Here is a 16,987-nt window from a genome sequence, read left to right as displayed (position 1 = left end):
GCACAAGATCACATCCCGTGAATTTTGTGAGCGCGGAGTTAAAATCTGGTGCTCTCACTTCACTTAAAAACACTTTGATGCAGCACCTGTGTGTGTTTGCGTATATGCGTGAGTTGTAAAGGGTAGTGGAAACTTCCTGATACCTCAAACCCTCTTATGGTGCCCTAAGAAACGTTTCATAATTCCAATTCTATCTTAGCACATATATATGGATTTCTTTGTTCTGCATTTGCATATGTCACAGGTATTGCTTTATACTCACTCTCTGGTTATTTCCCATTTCAGTGACAGCAGTGACCCAACTTATAATGTGTAAAAGTGAAAGTAACTTCCTCCAACTGTCAAGACTTTGAATAGGAAGGACATGTAATTTTAACTGTAGTTCCTATAAGCCAGTTATGGTGACCAGTCCACGTGTAAAAGTAGAATTTCAAGACTGTCAAGAAAAGTTCATGGACCACGTGGTGAGAAGTAAGGCAGGTAATCATAATGAGTAATGTGTGTGTGTGTTTTCCATGCAGTGTGCTGTCTAAGACTCATTTCCAAGATTGCATCTAACGGGTGGTTGTTGCTGTGGTTGGTAAGAATAAGTTAGTCACATGATCCATTTCCTCTCTCTGTAGCACTGTAACAAGTTCACAATATCTGTCCCTCCATCTGCAACTGACACTCATATTCTAGCCTGCCTCCCGTCTCGCCTGCCTCTGTGTTCATATAGGTGAGTGTTCAGCTGACTTTTACTGAGATTTATCAGGAGAGGCACTAACCTTATGATCAGTGTATTTTCATATTTTTATACTATACTCTTTTTTTCTTTTATCTCTTGTATTTTTGTGTGTTTCTGCAGTAAATTTGCTCAGTGGGTTAATATATGTATGTACATATATATATATGTGTGTGTGTGTGTGTGTGTGTGTGTGTATATGTATATATACACACACATATATACATATACATATATGTGTATATATGTGTGTGTGTATGTATGTATGTATGTGTATATACGTATATTTATGTATGTGTGTATATATGTGTGTGTGCGTGTGTATGTGTGTGTGTGTGTGTGTGTGTGTGTGTGTGTGTGTGTGTGTGTGTGTGTGTGTGTATGTGTATATATGTATATGTATATATATGTGTGTGTATATATGTGTGTGTATACACATATATGGACAAAATTAATATATAAAACAGCAGCAAATAGAACTAAACATCTGGCTTACATCTGAGGTGCATCATTAGTTCAGTGTATGTACAGTAGCATATGGCACACACAAACAGAACTGCGCACTCATATGAATGTAAAAAAATCATAGCATAAATATGCATAACTTAAAGAAGTGCCTGGTTCCATTACAGTGATACAAAAAAAAAAAAAAAAACGATCCACGGAGCAAGAAGGGAAAATAAATAAAAATAACTTATAACAACTTATAATTTTTATTTAAAAAACAAAACACAGAACAACGCTCTTTTTAGCTTTTTTACAATATGTTGTTCTCGTGTTCCAAAAACGTGTTTTACCATCATGATCATATTTGTAGTAATGGTGTACTTTCATTTGCATAATCTCGAGTGAACATTACAATGGCTCAGTGATGTATGTCTAGTTTGTGGTAACTTCCCACCGACCACCACCATGTGCACCACATGTGAGTGAAAGTGTTTGTATTCCCCACCTTTGTTGATGTTTACTCTCATGGCACAAACACAAAATGCAGCTTTTGCCTCACCTCCAAGTTTCAACCTTTCATAACATGATCTTTGGCAGTTTTGAGTCTGCTCCCCAAACATTTGTGCATGTGTTGATTATAGATTGTAGAGCTCCACCGAGTGACAGTTGGCACACCTCACCGCAAATCAAGCATGTCCTTTTCCTGTGTGAAACTCCACCTGTCACATGTACTACTCGCACGCAAACAACAACATAGTGTTATGGAATCCTGGTTAGAATGTAACAGTATCTGTTCACACCTTGAGATCAATCGAATTTACAGAAGGTGACAGATTGCACTCAGTGCTCTGCGTGACTTTAGACAAGGTCTAGTGCACTTTTCTCTTGTAGTGTATGTTGTTAATTCTTTACCTTTTATACATTTTAATTAAAATATCACAAAACAACATGCATGAACTAGGATCCGTGTGACATTTCTTTATTTCCACCAGTACTTTTGTAAGAAAAATGAACACTCTACCTCTTTGTCGAACCCTGGCACTCAGGTGATGAGAGGCCATTCTCCTCAGATCATGACGGGGAATTCCAGCGGCCTCAAGCTAGACAACGCCACCCTGCACCTGTTTAAGAACACAAACACCAGCATTGCCATCTCTGTCATCTACATGATCGTCACTGTCGTTAACCTGGTAGGAAATGGCCTTTCCATGTGGATCCTCCTCTTCCGTACCTCTCCCAAGACGGCCTCCATCATCTTCATGATTAATCTCACGTTCACTGACTTGGCCCTCGGCACTGCCCTGCCCTTTCAGATCGCCTACCAGCTTCAAGGATACAACTGGACTCTGGGACCCAGTATGTGCAGGTAATCTGTATGATTGCAGTATTAAGGCATTGACACAGGATGTCTCGTTTACCTTGTGTCTGTCAAGCAAAATGTTATTTATACATTTTCTACATCCATTGTTTGTAAGTTCCAGTTTAATTTGCAGCTACACCCAGCAGCCAGTTAGCTTAGCTTAGCATAAAGACTTAAAAAAGGGGCAAACAGCTACTCTCCCTCTGTTCAAAATGACTTCATTGTCTCCACTGGTTGGCTGGTAATCTTCAGGTGGCAACAAGGAATTCACTGCTCCCAGCAAATGAACAGGCCAGTACATAATATGATAATAATAGTACATGAATTGCTGCTCAAAGTGCTTTACAACAAAGAAATTATGTGCATCAAGTGAGTGCTTCACATGAAAAATACATGAAAAGAGGGATAAAAAATGAATCGAAAATAAGATAATTTTGCTATCAACTTGATAATAAAAGCAAAAGTAAAATAGAATAAGGATGAAAATAAAGACAATGCATCACATGAGATGGAAAAAAAAACACAGAATGAAATAATAAAATATAGGTAAAAATAGATCACACAGAATGCATAAAATCAAGTGTGTAAGTGCCTGGCAAAGCACAACATTTTCAGGCCTGTTTCAGGAAATCATGGCTGATTAAAGGCTTATTTTAAGAAGCTGGTCAAAATGACAATAAAACAAACTGACTTAGCTCAGTAACATTTCTGTCTTCACTTGTGTCCTAATTTAAAATTAGTTCCATTTTGACTTCGGTTTATTCAACCACAGCTGCGTGGGTTTGACATTCATGACTAAACCTATCACAAATGTAGGTTACTGAACATATTTCCATTTGAACGTTACAGAAACACCATAGGAACAATATCAAATTAATTAAGAAATTGATATTGTGTGTGCATAGTGTGTGGTTTCGCAGCTGACACACGTTGGTTAAGTTGGTAATGAGTGAAATGGGTTTGACATGTTTTCAGTTCCTTAATTTCTGACCTCATGTCTTCATTTGGAGCTCCAAAACACACTTTTGGTTTAGGTTAAAACTCATTTGGGTGGTTTTTGTTACATTTTGGCAGAGCCAGGCTAGCTGTTTCCCCATTTCCTGTCTAAACTAAGCTTTCCGGCTACTGACATTTATGAGAACAGTATTGATGGTCTTATCTTTCCCAGAATGTTGAACTATTCCTTTGATTATCATTTTGCTTTGACTAGCGATTCAATAAAACTGTCTTCTTCTATGTATCCGCCAACAGCTTCCTGACCCTCGTCTTCTACACCAACATGTACTGCTCCATCTTGACCATGATGGCCATCGGAGTCGACCGCTACCTGGGCATCGTCAGGCCCATGCTGTTCAGGAAGACCAAGAGGAGGAAGTCCATCGCTGTCGTCAGCTGCCTCCTCATGTGGGGTTTGGTCCTGGCCGTTCTGTACCCGCTGATGACCACAGACCTGACCTTTGAAGTTCCTGAACTCGGGGTTACCACGTGCTTTGACGTACTGAAGAAAAATATGCTCCCGTCCATGACAGCCTGGGCAGTCTTTCTCTTCAGCATGGTGTTCATCCTCTTCCTCATCCCTTTCTGTGTCACAACATTCTGCTATATCAGTGTTATACGCAAACTGACCAGAGATTCCAAGACAGTCCAGAAACAGAGAGCGCTCCGTCTGGCCTTCATCGTTCTCCTGGTCTTCACCCTCTGCTTCGCCCCGAACAACATCCTCCTGTTGACTCACAGTGTTCTGAGAATCTTCTTTGAGCGGTCTGTCTACATGGCCTACAAACTGTCCCTCTGTTTCAGTTGCCTGAATAGCTGCCTCGATCCGTTCATTTATTACTTTGCTTCCAAGGATTTCAGACAAAAGTTGCGGCAGGTAATAAATCTGCAGAGCCTGAGCAGTGCGGACTCAATGAAGATGGAGCATAAAGAGAGTTTGTACTCAGCACATTGTACCTTCGAAGGTCAAGAGAGAGAACACAGCAAGGTGTCTTTGATGCCAGGCACATCACAGCACGCAGAATGAGAGGAAGAGAGAAAAATAGCAACAGACTCGTGACAATGGAAGTGAGAGACAGATAGAGAGTGTTAAGAGTTGCACTCGTGTGTGTGTCACGCTCTGACAGTGTCTGTTCTTGGGTCAAGATCTTTTTACTTGTTTTTTTACGTGCACCACAGAACAAATGATTGTGGCTGGCAGCTGAGCCTCTTTGCTAACCGTTATTCCTGTGTTATTTTAAAGAATGAAAAGCCATTCATGCTTGCCATAAGCATCTGAAGAGTTCTTTTTAAGGAAGTACGTAGCATGCACACGGGTAAATAAACTGCGAATAAACTGTATTGTATTAGGAATTTATTGCATTATCTGTATCTGTATGATAGAAGGTTTCTCTGCCCAAAATATCTGACATTTTTAACATGACCTCTGTACATGTTTCTGTTAATGTCTGTGTACTGTTTTTAGATATGAATGGGGCCACCTTTGAGCATTGTTACTTAAGGAACTCTCAGGTTCCTCCTTTTCTAATTTTTCTTTTATGCTCTTCCTCTACAGAAATAAATGTATCATCGTTATTACAATCATTATTATTGTCAGAAGTTGCAGTTGTAGTAAAGCTGAGCAGTAGTAGATGTTGTAACTGCATGTGGTGAGAAGGATCTATCTAAGGATGCATCTGGAGTCGTGCAGACTGCAGACACGCAGACTTTACCGCATGATACACCAGCGCTTGAAAACGACAGTTGCGACACTCTCTGACCTCGCTACCATATGGTCGGTCACACGGTTGATGTAGCTCTCAATAGATCCAAACCACGATATTTCTATGTTCAATGCACATTGTAATTCATATTAGAATGTGCATTGATTACTACATGTAAAAAATAGAATCTAATGATTCTGAAATGGGCCGTTTTGCATTAGTACTTTTACTTTTTGTACTGTGAGTATATTTTAATGCTAATATTTTGAATGCAGGACTTGTAACAGAGTATTTCTACACTGTGTTACTCAAATAAAACATCAGAGTACTTCTTCCAGCGCTGATTTACAGTATGTGTGTATTCATATTTTCCTCGCGCTTCTATGGTCATAAGTACTCACATCCTAATGCTAAGATGTTCACATAAACATGCACAGCAAGTGAATATCAGTGAATGCCAACAACCGCTCAACTGAAGCCAAGAAAGAAGTTTGGTCATTAGAGCAAAACAAACAAGGCAACCAATTGAATTCAACAAAACATTTTATTATATCCTATATCCAGGGAAAGGATCAGTAAGTTTTTCCTTCCACTGTTACAAGCAGACCATGTCACAGGCCCAGAGCAGACTGAGCCTTGAGTCGAGTTGAGCCTCTCACGGCTGGAGACAACTGGAGGAAGTGAAAAAAGAGTGAACAGTGTTAAGGCTAATACACTGAGGGACAAAAATACACACCGAAATCTAATGTTTCCCAAACTTTCTCATGAGACTGAGATTACAGAAGTTAGAGTGCACACCCACAGTTAGGCCAGTATGTATTTCCACATAGACTTTCTGTAATTTTGTCTCTGTTGTCCAGCACAGAATCCGTCCAATTGTCCAAACACATGTTGACCTATCTGTATAAACCCCAGACCAACCTTAAACCTATAAGGTAGCCCAACACCTGAACGTCCCCCTCCTCCAATCACAAGGCCTCAGTCACTGTGGACACGGGGTGTGTTCCTCACCATCAGAAATCAGGGGTTAATCCCTGACAACGTTTCAGCAGTTGTCTCAATGCGTGATGCCGATGGACCTTGTGACAAACAATCTGCCTGATAACAAAAACAACAACACAGAAACAATCCTTCCAGCCTGCCTATGACCTCAGTAATAAACTTGTAATTGAATTTACACTTTGCCGACTCTCTAAACAAAAACTCACCCCAGTGCAGCGTAGCACAAATCAACACGGATGCTGACGAACATTTATTATCTTTTATTGATAAAAGAATGAACACTCATTGAAGTGGTTGTGGCAGATTGATTCTGGAGAAGCCAGTGGACAAACACGATGCTTACAGGAAGCTGTCGAGGTCAGTGTCATTTACATTGTTTCTGAGCCAACATCACAAACAGACTCTGGGCCAGATCTTGTTTACAGTTTCTCTGTTTTCTTCATGGTTCTCTTCCAGCCTGAGTGGTAAAGAGCACAGTGTCTTCACTGGTGTTGCTATACCTCTGCCATGAGAAACACTCACAACTTATTAATGCTTAGACAGTTTGTTTGCTGTAGAAATGTGATTTGTTGAAGCCCTTAAGACTTTGAGAACTTTTTAAATTTTCTATTTCTTGAACGCTCAGCAAAAACATCTGTGAGAAAAAAACTGAAAAACAGTAATTTCTTGAATGAACGGAATATGGGAGACTCTTCACTGGTGTGTTTCATTTCTAAACCTCCCTGCTGATGAGACGAAGCAGCGGACTACCAGCTGATAGAATTCTATGAAGAAACAAAGGTGAAGTTTGCTGACCTCTCAGAAAGCTTGCTGTGGGAGTACATCAATAGTGGCGAACCCATGTGAGTATGAACATTTGAACTTTTATATCTGTAATAGCTATTAAATTCTCTTGATGGAGTGACCTAGCCAAGCATTCGACCAGTGGAAACCGCTGGAGCCTCATTTCTGGACTTTGATGTCCGACTTTTTTTCCAGCTTTGTTTGCCTTGTCAGAGATCATGTCAGCCTGACATAAAACATCAATTTGCGTCAGGAGTGCATCATTTGATTTGTGCTGCCTGCATTTAAAGAACGCTCCATGAATGTGTGCAAGTGCTTCTGTATTCATCAGAGAGTATATGTTGCTCTTCAACTGAAACACCTGTGTGTGTGTGTGTGTGTGTGTGTGTGTGTGTGTGTGTGTGTGTGTGTGTGTGTGTGTGTGTGTGTGTGTGTGTGTGTGTGTGTGTGTGTGTGTGTGTGTGTGTGTGTAGGACAAGGCTGGCGGCTATGGTATTCAGGCACTCGGTGGCATGCTCGTAGAGTACGTTCATGGAGACTTCCTCAATGTTGTGGGTTTTGAACCCATACTGAAGTGGTTGTCCACATGGCCTTTGGGTCAAAGAACGGGTCTGCAAGAGTCATGGAGGGTGAACACAGGAATGCTGAGTGCCAAAGGGAGGGACAACCTCAGCCAGTTTACTCATTTATGACCTGCTTTTACAGACCAGTCATGAAACCGAGCCGCAACTGACCCTTGTAAGAGCCAATACAGGACCTGGATTTCATCAAGGACTCACACTCACACGATACCTCTCCTGTGATACTGGGCTGATGCTATGGATTAATGGGAACACTTCAGAAGCATTAGAAGATAAGTTGGGATTTTCCATCAATATAATTACAATATCTAATTACTACGGACGATTTCTTTTGGCTTCCGATCCCTCTCATCCTCTGAATGGTGCCTTGTTTTAATGTTTAGTCTTAAAGATTTCATCCATTTGTTCTTCTGTGTTTCCACTAATTGATTCATCTGATAAAGATATCGTGCTTGATCTGGTCTGATGTTCCTTGTTCACATATATGGTACATTGCTGCATTGTCGACTTCAGTCATTCAATCATTTATTCATTAATCGTTGTTTTCTTTGCATTTATTCATGGCAGCATTTAGCACATTCATTTGTTCTTACTTGTATGTGTAGTAGTTCATAGTCTTACGGTCACTGTACACGAGCCAAGATCTCCATAGCTGAGACTGAATTAAGCAATTAGCTTTCACTTTTTCCCTTTCAAAGAGTGGAGCCCTGAGGTCAATTTAATGCTAATGATAGTAAGTGAGTGTGGATCTGCTATTTGCTTTTACCACAGTTCTTTGCTATAATAATTTATCATCCTCAAGAAAGCAAAATATGCTACAGCTGTTATACACTTCTCCACCACCTCCTGAAAGAGACAGAAAAAAGTGTTATGTCGAGATTATATAAAATTTTGTGTCCAAGAAATGCTGAAGTGATCTTGGTCCAACCAACTCTCGACTTTACTGTCACATATAACTGTTTCATCATTGTTTTCATCAGTCTAATCAAAGTTGGGCGACAATTCCAGCTCCACAGCCGCGCTTCAGACATTCACATATCTTTATACACAAGGTACCAATGGATTCAAGCCTGTCATTGTATTCTATCTCAACAACTGCTCAAAACATGACCTCAGTTTTGTGGTCATGCACAAGCAGCTGGCCTAAGAGGCAGAGTGAATACAATTCCACATGCCTGGGTTGTTTTCAGTAACAGGTCTGCTCTCCCTGGACCTGGTCCCAACACACGGCCGTGCAGTCCTGGGACCGGGACTTTCTCTTCCATGGCATTAGGACTGTCCCTTGACACACACATATACACACGGTGAAGACCAGTGGCTGAAAGGAAGGATGTGTAAATGCCTCTGTAGTTCAAATCAATTGTGTCCCATCTGCAGTATGTACATATTTGCCAAAATGTGGACAAGAGCTTTTCTAGGTTACTGTTGGTGGGATATGGTGTTTGCACTCCACTACTCTCAAAACATAAAATTTTGGCATGTTTCGATGAAGCCTATAAGCATATACACAGTTGCCAGTTTATTAGGTACACCAAGCCAAATCTAATGCATCTATCAGTCCTGCAATAAATCCTCCCTTCAAGAGCCTTATTATGTTAAGTTTTTGTTGTTTAGAGGTGTTAATATAATTATTTAGGAGGTAGGTACTGGAATGTTCCTCATTTTCAGTAACAATTAGAATGTAAATAGCTATTGTATTATGGTAAACATTAACTAGCTGGCTACATAAAATGCCATGAGTGCAGCAACTACTCAGTGTTTGATCAATCACCACAGACGTCACTTCCGCACTCCCAAAGTCCATCGGTCTTGGGAAGTGTCGCAACTCTCTTTTTCAACAGCGCTGCCTAAGCCTATGGCAAGTATTATATTCACAAGTGCAAGTGGAGTCAAAAACCTCCAACAATACAGCAGTTTATAAAGGAAGTACAGTTTTATATGACCTCCTTACACAGTGTAAAAGACAAAAGAGCAATGAAGACTCTGGACATTTGTGAATCCTTTAACATGTTTAATTAGTTTTGCAGGTACCCTAAATGTTTATGTATATATGTACATTTGTATATATTGTATATTTGTATATACACTGGTGTTTGTATATATTGTAATGTATATATTGTGTGGTGGACACTATCAATTAAAAAAAAAAAAAGCCTCGCCGTTTCCTAGCTATTGTTAGACCGCAGATCGACCTCATTGCACTTGGCCCCAACTCGTAAGAGACTGCAGCCATGCTAGCAGCTCAGAGAGATCCCTATATCCGCCACGTCACGGAGCGTCCTTAAACGTCATCACGTATGCGCCGTCACGTTGATCGTCCGGACAAGCTGCTTTCGCTGCCAGTTTCCTGAGTTCTGCAGGTAAGCCAGACGCTGCATATATAGCATAACGCAATGCTTAGACCATGAAACCACTTCTTCTTCTTCTTTTATTATTTTTATTCATTGAGTGAGCTCTTTCAACAGTGTCCTTTTTTCGGGGGTGAACTCATTAAACAAACGTTATACAAACGTTTCGTTCCCTTGTTGTTAATGTACAGGAGCTTTTTCCTCTAACATTACAAAACCTAAAATCCACACAACAACCCCAACGAGCTCATAGCTAACAGCAAGCTAACACGTTTAAGAGAGCAGGGAGGTGAAGTATGCATGTCGTGCGTTGCTGATATTGCTAGGATATATGTTTGAAACATTCATTATATAACGCTACGTGATTAAGTTTGGCTACTTTCATAGAAGCCACTTATTGATTCAACACAGTTACTCGGAAAGCTGTAGCTTTCTATTGACGTTTCTGCCTTTGTGCATGAAGTCACCCTCCAATGTAACTTAAAATTGAGGTGTCTTTACAGTGATTACAGATGTTCATTGACTTATTTTTTAATGCATAATTCTATTTTACATGTATGCATGGGACCTATTGGCCTGGGGCTGCAAGTACCCTGAAGTTTACTGTAATAATTTAGTCCATAAACTGTCCAAAACCCCAAATGTCAATTTTCAACTGATTTAAATCAGAGAAATGCAACAGTTTTCCTTGATGAGTTACTTAAATGCTTAATTGATCATCTTATGTCCACATGTTATGCTGATTGTTTCAGCATTATATGTCCTCAGTGTCAGCACAGCAGTCGTCTGACTCCATATTGTCCTTCGCATAATCTAGGCCACATCTGCAGTGTTTAACTGGGTCGATCACCCCAGGGTCAGTTAGACGACAAGTCCACCATGGTGCTAAACCCTGTCATTTCCAAGCTGGCTGGGAAACTGGTTGTTCTGGCAAGTGCTTCCCCGAGGAGACTGGAGATTCTCCGCAATGCTGTACGTTTCCCACTGATTAAACTCATAGGAACCGAATGTATATCAGGAGAACTGCATGTTTTGTTTGCTAATTTTATTGTTGCTTTTTTCTCTCCTGCATCTCAGGGCTTACGGTTTGAGGTGGTTCCATCCTGGTTCAAAGAAACTCTTGACAAGGGACTTTTCAAAGCACCTCATGAGTATGCTGTTGAGACAGCCAAACACAAGGCCCTGGAGGTGGCCAGGAGGATGCCGTTGGTGAGTTAAGCTCCTTTTTGTAGGACAATAAACAGCACATATTACCCTGTTGAATGACAAATTAATAATGCATTGTGTATTAATTTGCTTTAGAAACACCTGAAGACTCCGGACATAGTAATCGGAGCAGACACTATTGTGGTAAGCAGAAGAAAACATTCTGTTTCCTCTCTGCATTAGAAGTTGCATGTTGTATGTTTTTTTTATTCTGGATACTGTTTGATTTCTACAGACTGTAGATGGCATGATTCTGGAGAAGCCAGTGGACAAACACGATGCTTACAGGATGCTGTCAAGGTCAGAGTCATTTACATTGTTTCTGAGTCAACATCACAAACAGACACTGGGCCAGATCTTGTTTACAGTTTCTCTGTTTTCTTCATGGTTCTCTTCCAGCCTGAGTGGTAAAGAGCACAGTGTCTTCACTGGTGTCACTATAGTCCTCTGCCACAAGAAAGAAAGTAAGTCACAACTTGTTTCCTGTAGAAATGTGATTTGTTGAAGCCCTTAAGACTTTAAGAACTTTTTAAATTTTCTATTTCTTGAACGCTCAGCAAAAACATCTGTGAGAAAAAAACTGAAAAACAGTAATTTCTTGAATGAACGGAATATGGGAGACTCTTCACTGGTGTGTTTCATTTCTAAACCTCCCTGCTGACCAGACGAAGCAGTGGACTACCAGCTGATAGAATTCTATGAAGAAACAAAGGTGAAGTTTGCTGACCTCTCAGAAAGCTTGCTGTGGGAGTACATCAATAGTGGCGAACCCATGTGAGTATGAACATTTGAACTTTTATATGTGTAATAGCTATTAAATTCTCTTGATGGAGTGACCTAGCCAAGCATTCGACCAGTGGAAACCGCTGGAGCCTCATGAACATGCTGCTTTCTGGACTTTGATGTCTGACTTTTTTTCCAGCTTTGTTTGCCTTGTCAGAGATCATGTCAGCCTGACATAAGAGCTCGATTTGAGTCAGGAGTGTGTCATTTGATTTGTGCTGCCTGCATTTAAAGAACGCTCCATCGCACATTCAACCCAATTTGTGAATGTGTGCAAGTGGTTCTGTATTCATCAGAGAGTATATGTTGCTCTTCAACTGAAACATCTGTGTGTGTGTGTGTGTGTGTGTGTGTGTGTGTGTGTGTGTGTGTGTGTGTGTGTGTGTGTGTGTGTGTGTGTGTGTGTGTGTGTGTGTGTGTGTGTGTGTGTCTCTGTGTGTGTGTGTGTGTGTGTGTGTGTGTGTGTGTGTGTGTGTGTGTGTCTCTGTGTGTGTCTGTGTGTGTTAGGGACAAGGCTGGCGGCTATGGTATTCAGGCACTCGGTGGCATGCTCGTAGAGTACGTTCACGGAGACTTCCTCAATGTTGTGGGTTTTCCCCTTAACCACTTCTGCAAACAACTGGACCTTATTTACAACCGCTGCACTTCCTCCTTAGACCAGGAAAGTTCGTCTTTCTTCCCAAGCCAAGACAGCACTCAGACCGTCACAATACTCACTCAGACCCAAACCAACCCGCCAGCTTCAGCCAATGACAAGCCATCATCCAGCCGCAGACCGAACAGCCCACCTGCCAGTCCACCAGACTGCACCCAGAGCAGCCCTTCAGCCAGTCCTGTCCACAAGGTTTGTTTTTCTCACTCTGTGAGCAACATAACAGTTTTGTTGTTATTTATAAGTGACAGTCTCCCCTTACAGGTGAAAAGTGAAGTGGGTGAGAGTTGCTGGATGTTGGTCAACAGCCTGTCTAAACATACAGACGAGAGAGAGGCCAGAGACTCTGAGAGTGCAGCATTACCACTGGTGACCAGTAGGGGGCAGGTGATTGAGCTCAATCTGACACAACATGAGGACTGTGAGCCAAAAAAAGAGGACTTGGAACGAGTCATTGAACTGATGGATGGGTTCAAAGCCTCAAAGGTAATTAGAGACACAGTGTGTGTTCCTATATTGGTAAAACTTTATATAACTTTTTTTTCATAGTGAAATATAACTTAATGAAGCATTATAATAGCCTGACATTTTGGGAGATGGTACGCTTAATGTACACTTATTTGGTTTCTTGCTGAGAGTTAGATTAGAAGATTGATCCACTCTCAGATATGTACATTAAATATGAAGCTACATCCAGGAGACATCACCTAGCAGAGCATAAGGGAAACAGCTATCTTGGCTGTTTCCACAGTTAAATCACCTCTACCAGCACCTCTAAAGATTACAGATTAACACATGATATCTTGTTTGTTCAATTTGTACAAAAACCAAAGCATAAAAATAGCAAGTTGTGGTTGTAGAGAGGGTGCAGTAACTTTTTGGAAACTCCTGATTGCCTGGTAAAGAAGGTGACCACGAGATTCCAGGATACAGATTGAACAAACCAGATGTGATGTTTTAATTAGTGTTTTACGTTTTACATCAGACTGTTCCTTTAAGACTATAAAAGTGGACTATGTGATCTTTAGTGTGCTGGTGTGGAACTGCGGTGGGACACAGAAAATTATATTTATATATATTTTTAAGGAACTCTGCAATCTGCAAGCATCAGCAAACCACACAACACGTCCATGTTAATAAAATGGCACGTTTGCTTCTGTATCCATTCGCCTTTCCCAAAATGTTCCAGGCACTATTTATTGCATCCAAGATGCGTGTGTTTGACCTGCTGCACTGCAGCCCGGGGCTGGATGCTGCACAGGTGGCCCAGGAGATCAAAGCCTCTGTGAAGGGGACTGAATGTCTGCTGGAAGCCTGTGTGTCTCTGGGACTGCTGAAGAGCAAAGAGAGAAGTTAGTCAGCACTCATCATTGCGTGATTGCCGCTTGCTCGTGCCTTTAAGAGGTAGCATCTCATACTGAACTTGAAATGTGCCTTGAAATGAAGTTTTGAATGTTTTCTGGTGTCTGCACTCCCAGTGTACGAGAACACAGATCTGGCCACATGTTTTCTACGGTCGGACGCTCCGTTTTCGCTGCAGGGGTACATCCAACATTGTAACAACACAGTGTGGCCTCTTTTCTCCCACCTCGAGAGCGCTGTGCGCGACGGAACCAACCAGCACGAGAAGGCTTTCGGCAAGAAATCTGAGGACGTGTTTCAGGTGATTTTCTCCAAGTTCAGCCTCATACGGGCAAAATGTGCGCGAAAATATCTGAAAATATTTGACTGAGCTATTTGTTATTTATTTCTTTTGTTCCTCCATGTCATTTGTTTCTGTTTACAGGATATTTTCTACAACAGTCAAACGGTCAAACTGAGATTCATTAATGCCATGCACAGCATTGCTAGAGTCACAGGCAAAGCTGTAGCAACAGCCTTCAACCTGTCCAGTTTTAAAACTGCCTGCGACCTTGGAGGTAATAAAGGAACATAAAGGTTTGAAGTGGCGTTGTTGAGTAATCAACCATTCTTTAAAGTGTCGTCTTTTTTTCCCAGGATGCACTGGTGCCATGGCCTATGAGTTTACTAAAGCCCATCCTCAGTTGTCTGTGACAGTGTTTGACTTGCCGACCGTTGTGGAGATGAGTGAACATTTCCATCCTCTGCGCACAGACAACAGGGTTTCATTTGTAGCAGGTCAGTTTGTGCATCTGCATCAAAATATAAGCTTAACTGTTGCTGTTTAATGACAGCACTGCTGCAGTGGTTAATGCACTGCAGTTAGCTCATTCAGTGGGTCTTTGATGCATGTTTGACCATAACTTGTGGTTTCACTGTCTGAACAGGAGACTTCTTCAAAGATGAATTGCCCAAAGCAGACTTGTACATCCTGGCGAGGATCCTCCATGACTGGCCTGATGAGAAAGTGCATCTCCTGCTGAGGAAAATTGCAGATGCATGCACACCAGGTAAAGTTCTTAAAGTTATTTCAGACTTTTTCTCCAAGTATTTTGGCTGAAGAAGGAATGCAAACACGATTCAAATTAATTATTAATATATGCTTAGTCTAATGTTCTCACTCATGAGCCAGTGAAACTTAGGAGGCTGCAGTTTTTCATTGTTACTGTAAGACTGCAGCAGCTGATCTCACTGACAGTCCCCACACTGAGGTAAAATCATGTGTAAAATCTGCTGCTGTTTAGTCTCAGTGAAAACCTGCAGACTCTTAAGTCTCAGCGGGACTTTGTTGATAACCGCCGCTGAAACATCTGAAACCTGTTATCGTCGGTGTTCAGATGATGTACAAGATAAAAATGATTGCGTCATTGTGATGTGGCAAACAACACTTTGTAACAAGCTGGCACCTTCAAAGCCAAGCCAAAGTACAAAACAACCACTATTTTTGTCTAAAGTTGCACATCTGCATACACATCACACGCTTACACCACTGTGCCAGGCTGTGGACTCCTGCTAAGTGAGATCTTCCTGGATGATGACAGAAGGGGCCCAAGTCGTGCACTGCTCCAGGCCCTCAGCATGAGCGAGGGGAAACAGAGGAACGCCACAGAATACAGTCTGCTTTTGAAGAGCCATGGCTTCATAACGGCACATGTCCGATACACAGACAGCCTCCTGGACGCTATGCTCTGCATCAAAGCATGACCGACAGCACCCTCAAAATCACTATACTGTAGGTCTTGTTGTGTACTGTATACTGTAGATAACCTAAATCAGGGGCTAGGTTTGAGTCTGTAAAGCAGCCCCTGCGATCCAGTAAAAGGTGTCTTTTGCTCAAGTATTTACTTTTTTGTGTTGTGTAAAGGCAGATTACGTCAAACATTTCTATGTAATTTCCTATACACTCAGGTCTTAATCTGTTTTGTTGGGCCTTAGGATGTGCAGTGCTCATAGCTGAGACCATGCTGGACAGACAGACACCATACTCCGCTCTGCAGTCTCTGAACATGCTTGCCCAGACTGAGGGGACAGAGAGGACAGAGAGCCAGTATGCAAACTTGCTGAACAAACATGGATTTGGACACACATGTGTGGTTCACACTGAGAACTTCCTTGATGCCTTAATTGCCATTAAAATGTAGCATGTGAACCATGCACGTGAATCCTGCTGTTTTTCATTCTTTTGTTTATGACGGGCCGTCTTCGCTCAGTTTTTGGCCTTTTGATCAGTGGTGGGAGATGAATGGGGCTCATTTATATTTGTTGAATTCTTATAGATAAATTATCTTTTGTTATTTGGTTCACAACAACAAACAATAATGACTGAATTTACAGGTAAGTTACCTGTTGCTGTTCTCCTTGCTGCAGGAGTGATGCATGCCTGGGGTTAAATGCAGTTGTGCATAGTAGATCAGCAGTTGTTTGGTTCTTCTGTAACACAAAGTGTATCAATAAGCAAGCTAACATCATTAGCATCCTGCAGCTGGGTCATCATCAACAGTACTGGGCTGCACGGAGGCACTGAGAGGCAAGAGAGGAAAACCAAAAAAACATTTTCTAAGTATGATCTGAATTGTTTTGTCTGTGTTTAAGTTTCTGACAGAAAGCACTGACGGCCAGCTTCTCCCATAGGCGATGCACTGCAGCCTCTTGTGGCCAAAATGAGTATTACAACAACAAATACTAATTCTTACATCTTTTTTTGGCACCTGGCAGAATTTAGAAAGGTTACCCCAGCAAGACCTTTTTTTCCCACCTCTTTTTATGTCATAAACACAGGAGACAGAACAATTTAGATCAGAAATAGAAAATGAATCACCTGAATTTGTCCTCTCACTTGCCTCTCAGGCCTTCCGTAGGGCTGCCTATACTTCGATATCTATTTTTCTTTTCACTATAAGTAAAAAAAAGTCCCTCTGTGACTGCTCTGTGTGTAGTCTCATTTAAAAAACACCTGTGCTCTGCTTCGCTGGATGGAGGCTGTGACTGGAGAGTGCACCCT

General features: G+C 41.4%; 2 protein-coding genes across 6 annotated transcripts; both read left to right on the top strand.

The window, feature by feature from the left end:
* Positions 1 to 669: 669 nt before the first annotated feature.
* p2ry8 (P2Y receptor family member 8) lies at positions 670 to 5,566 on the top strand. The gene is made up of 3 exons (XM_070976237.1): positions 670 to 718; positions 2,218 to 2,537; positions 3,783 to 5,566. The coding sequence occupies exons 2-3, from the start codon at positions 2,221 to 2,223 to the stop codon at positions 4,552 to 4,554; spliced, it is 1,089 nt and encodes a 362-aa protein (XP_070832338.1). The 5' UTR covers positions 670 to 718; positions 2,218 to 2,220; the 3' UTR covers positions 4,555 to 5,566.
* Positions 5,567 to 9,886: 4,320 nt separating this feature from the next.
* asmtl (acetylserotonin O-methyltransferase-like) lies at positions 9,887 to 16,263 on the top strand. Of its 5 annotated transcripts, XM_070976663.1 has the most exons (16): positions 9,887 to 9,956; positions 10,762 to 10,916; positions 11,022 to 11,153; positions 11,247 to 11,294; positions 11,386 to 11,450; positions 11,550 to 11,614; positions 11,816 to 11,924; positions 12,441 to 12,777; positions 12,850 to 13,071; positions 13,775 to 13,937; positions 14,064 to 14,248; positions 14,372 to 14,504; positions 14,584 to 14,724; positions 14,874 to 14,996; positions 15,485 to 15,718; positions 15,922 to 16,140. In XM_070976663.1, the coding sequence occupies exons 2-15, from the start codon at positions 10,824 to 10,826 to the stop codon at positions 15,688 to 15,690; spliced, it is 2,022 nt and encodes a 673-aa protein (XP_070832764.1). In that variant the 5' UTR covers positions 9,887 to 9,956; positions 10,762 to 10,823; the 3' UTR covers positions 15,691 to 15,718; positions 15,922 to 16,140. The 5 variants fall into 5 exon arrangements, with proteins under 5 accessions (XP_070832764.1, XP_070832759.1, XP_070832760.1 ...); XM_070976658.1 differs by lacking the exon at positions 15,485 to 15,718 and having other exon boundaries at positions 15,922 to 16,263; XM_070976659.1 differs by having other exon boundaries at positions 15,485 to 16,146.
* Positions 16,264 to 16,987: the final 724 nt, after the last annotated feature.

The sequence above is a fragment of the Chaetodon trifascialis genome, chromosome 12 (genome assembly GCF_039877785.1).
Source record: "Chaetodon trifascialis isolate fChaTrf1 chromosome 12, fChaTrf1.hap1, whole genome shotgun sequence".
NCBI classification, from domain to species: domain Eukaryota; kingdom Metazoa; phylum Chordata; class Actinopteri; order Chaetodontiformes; family Chaetodontidae; genus Chaetodon; species Chaetodon trifascialis.
The sequence above is the reverse complement of the archived record's forward strand: the minus strand, read 5'-3'. Positions and strand labels throughout refer to the sequence as shown.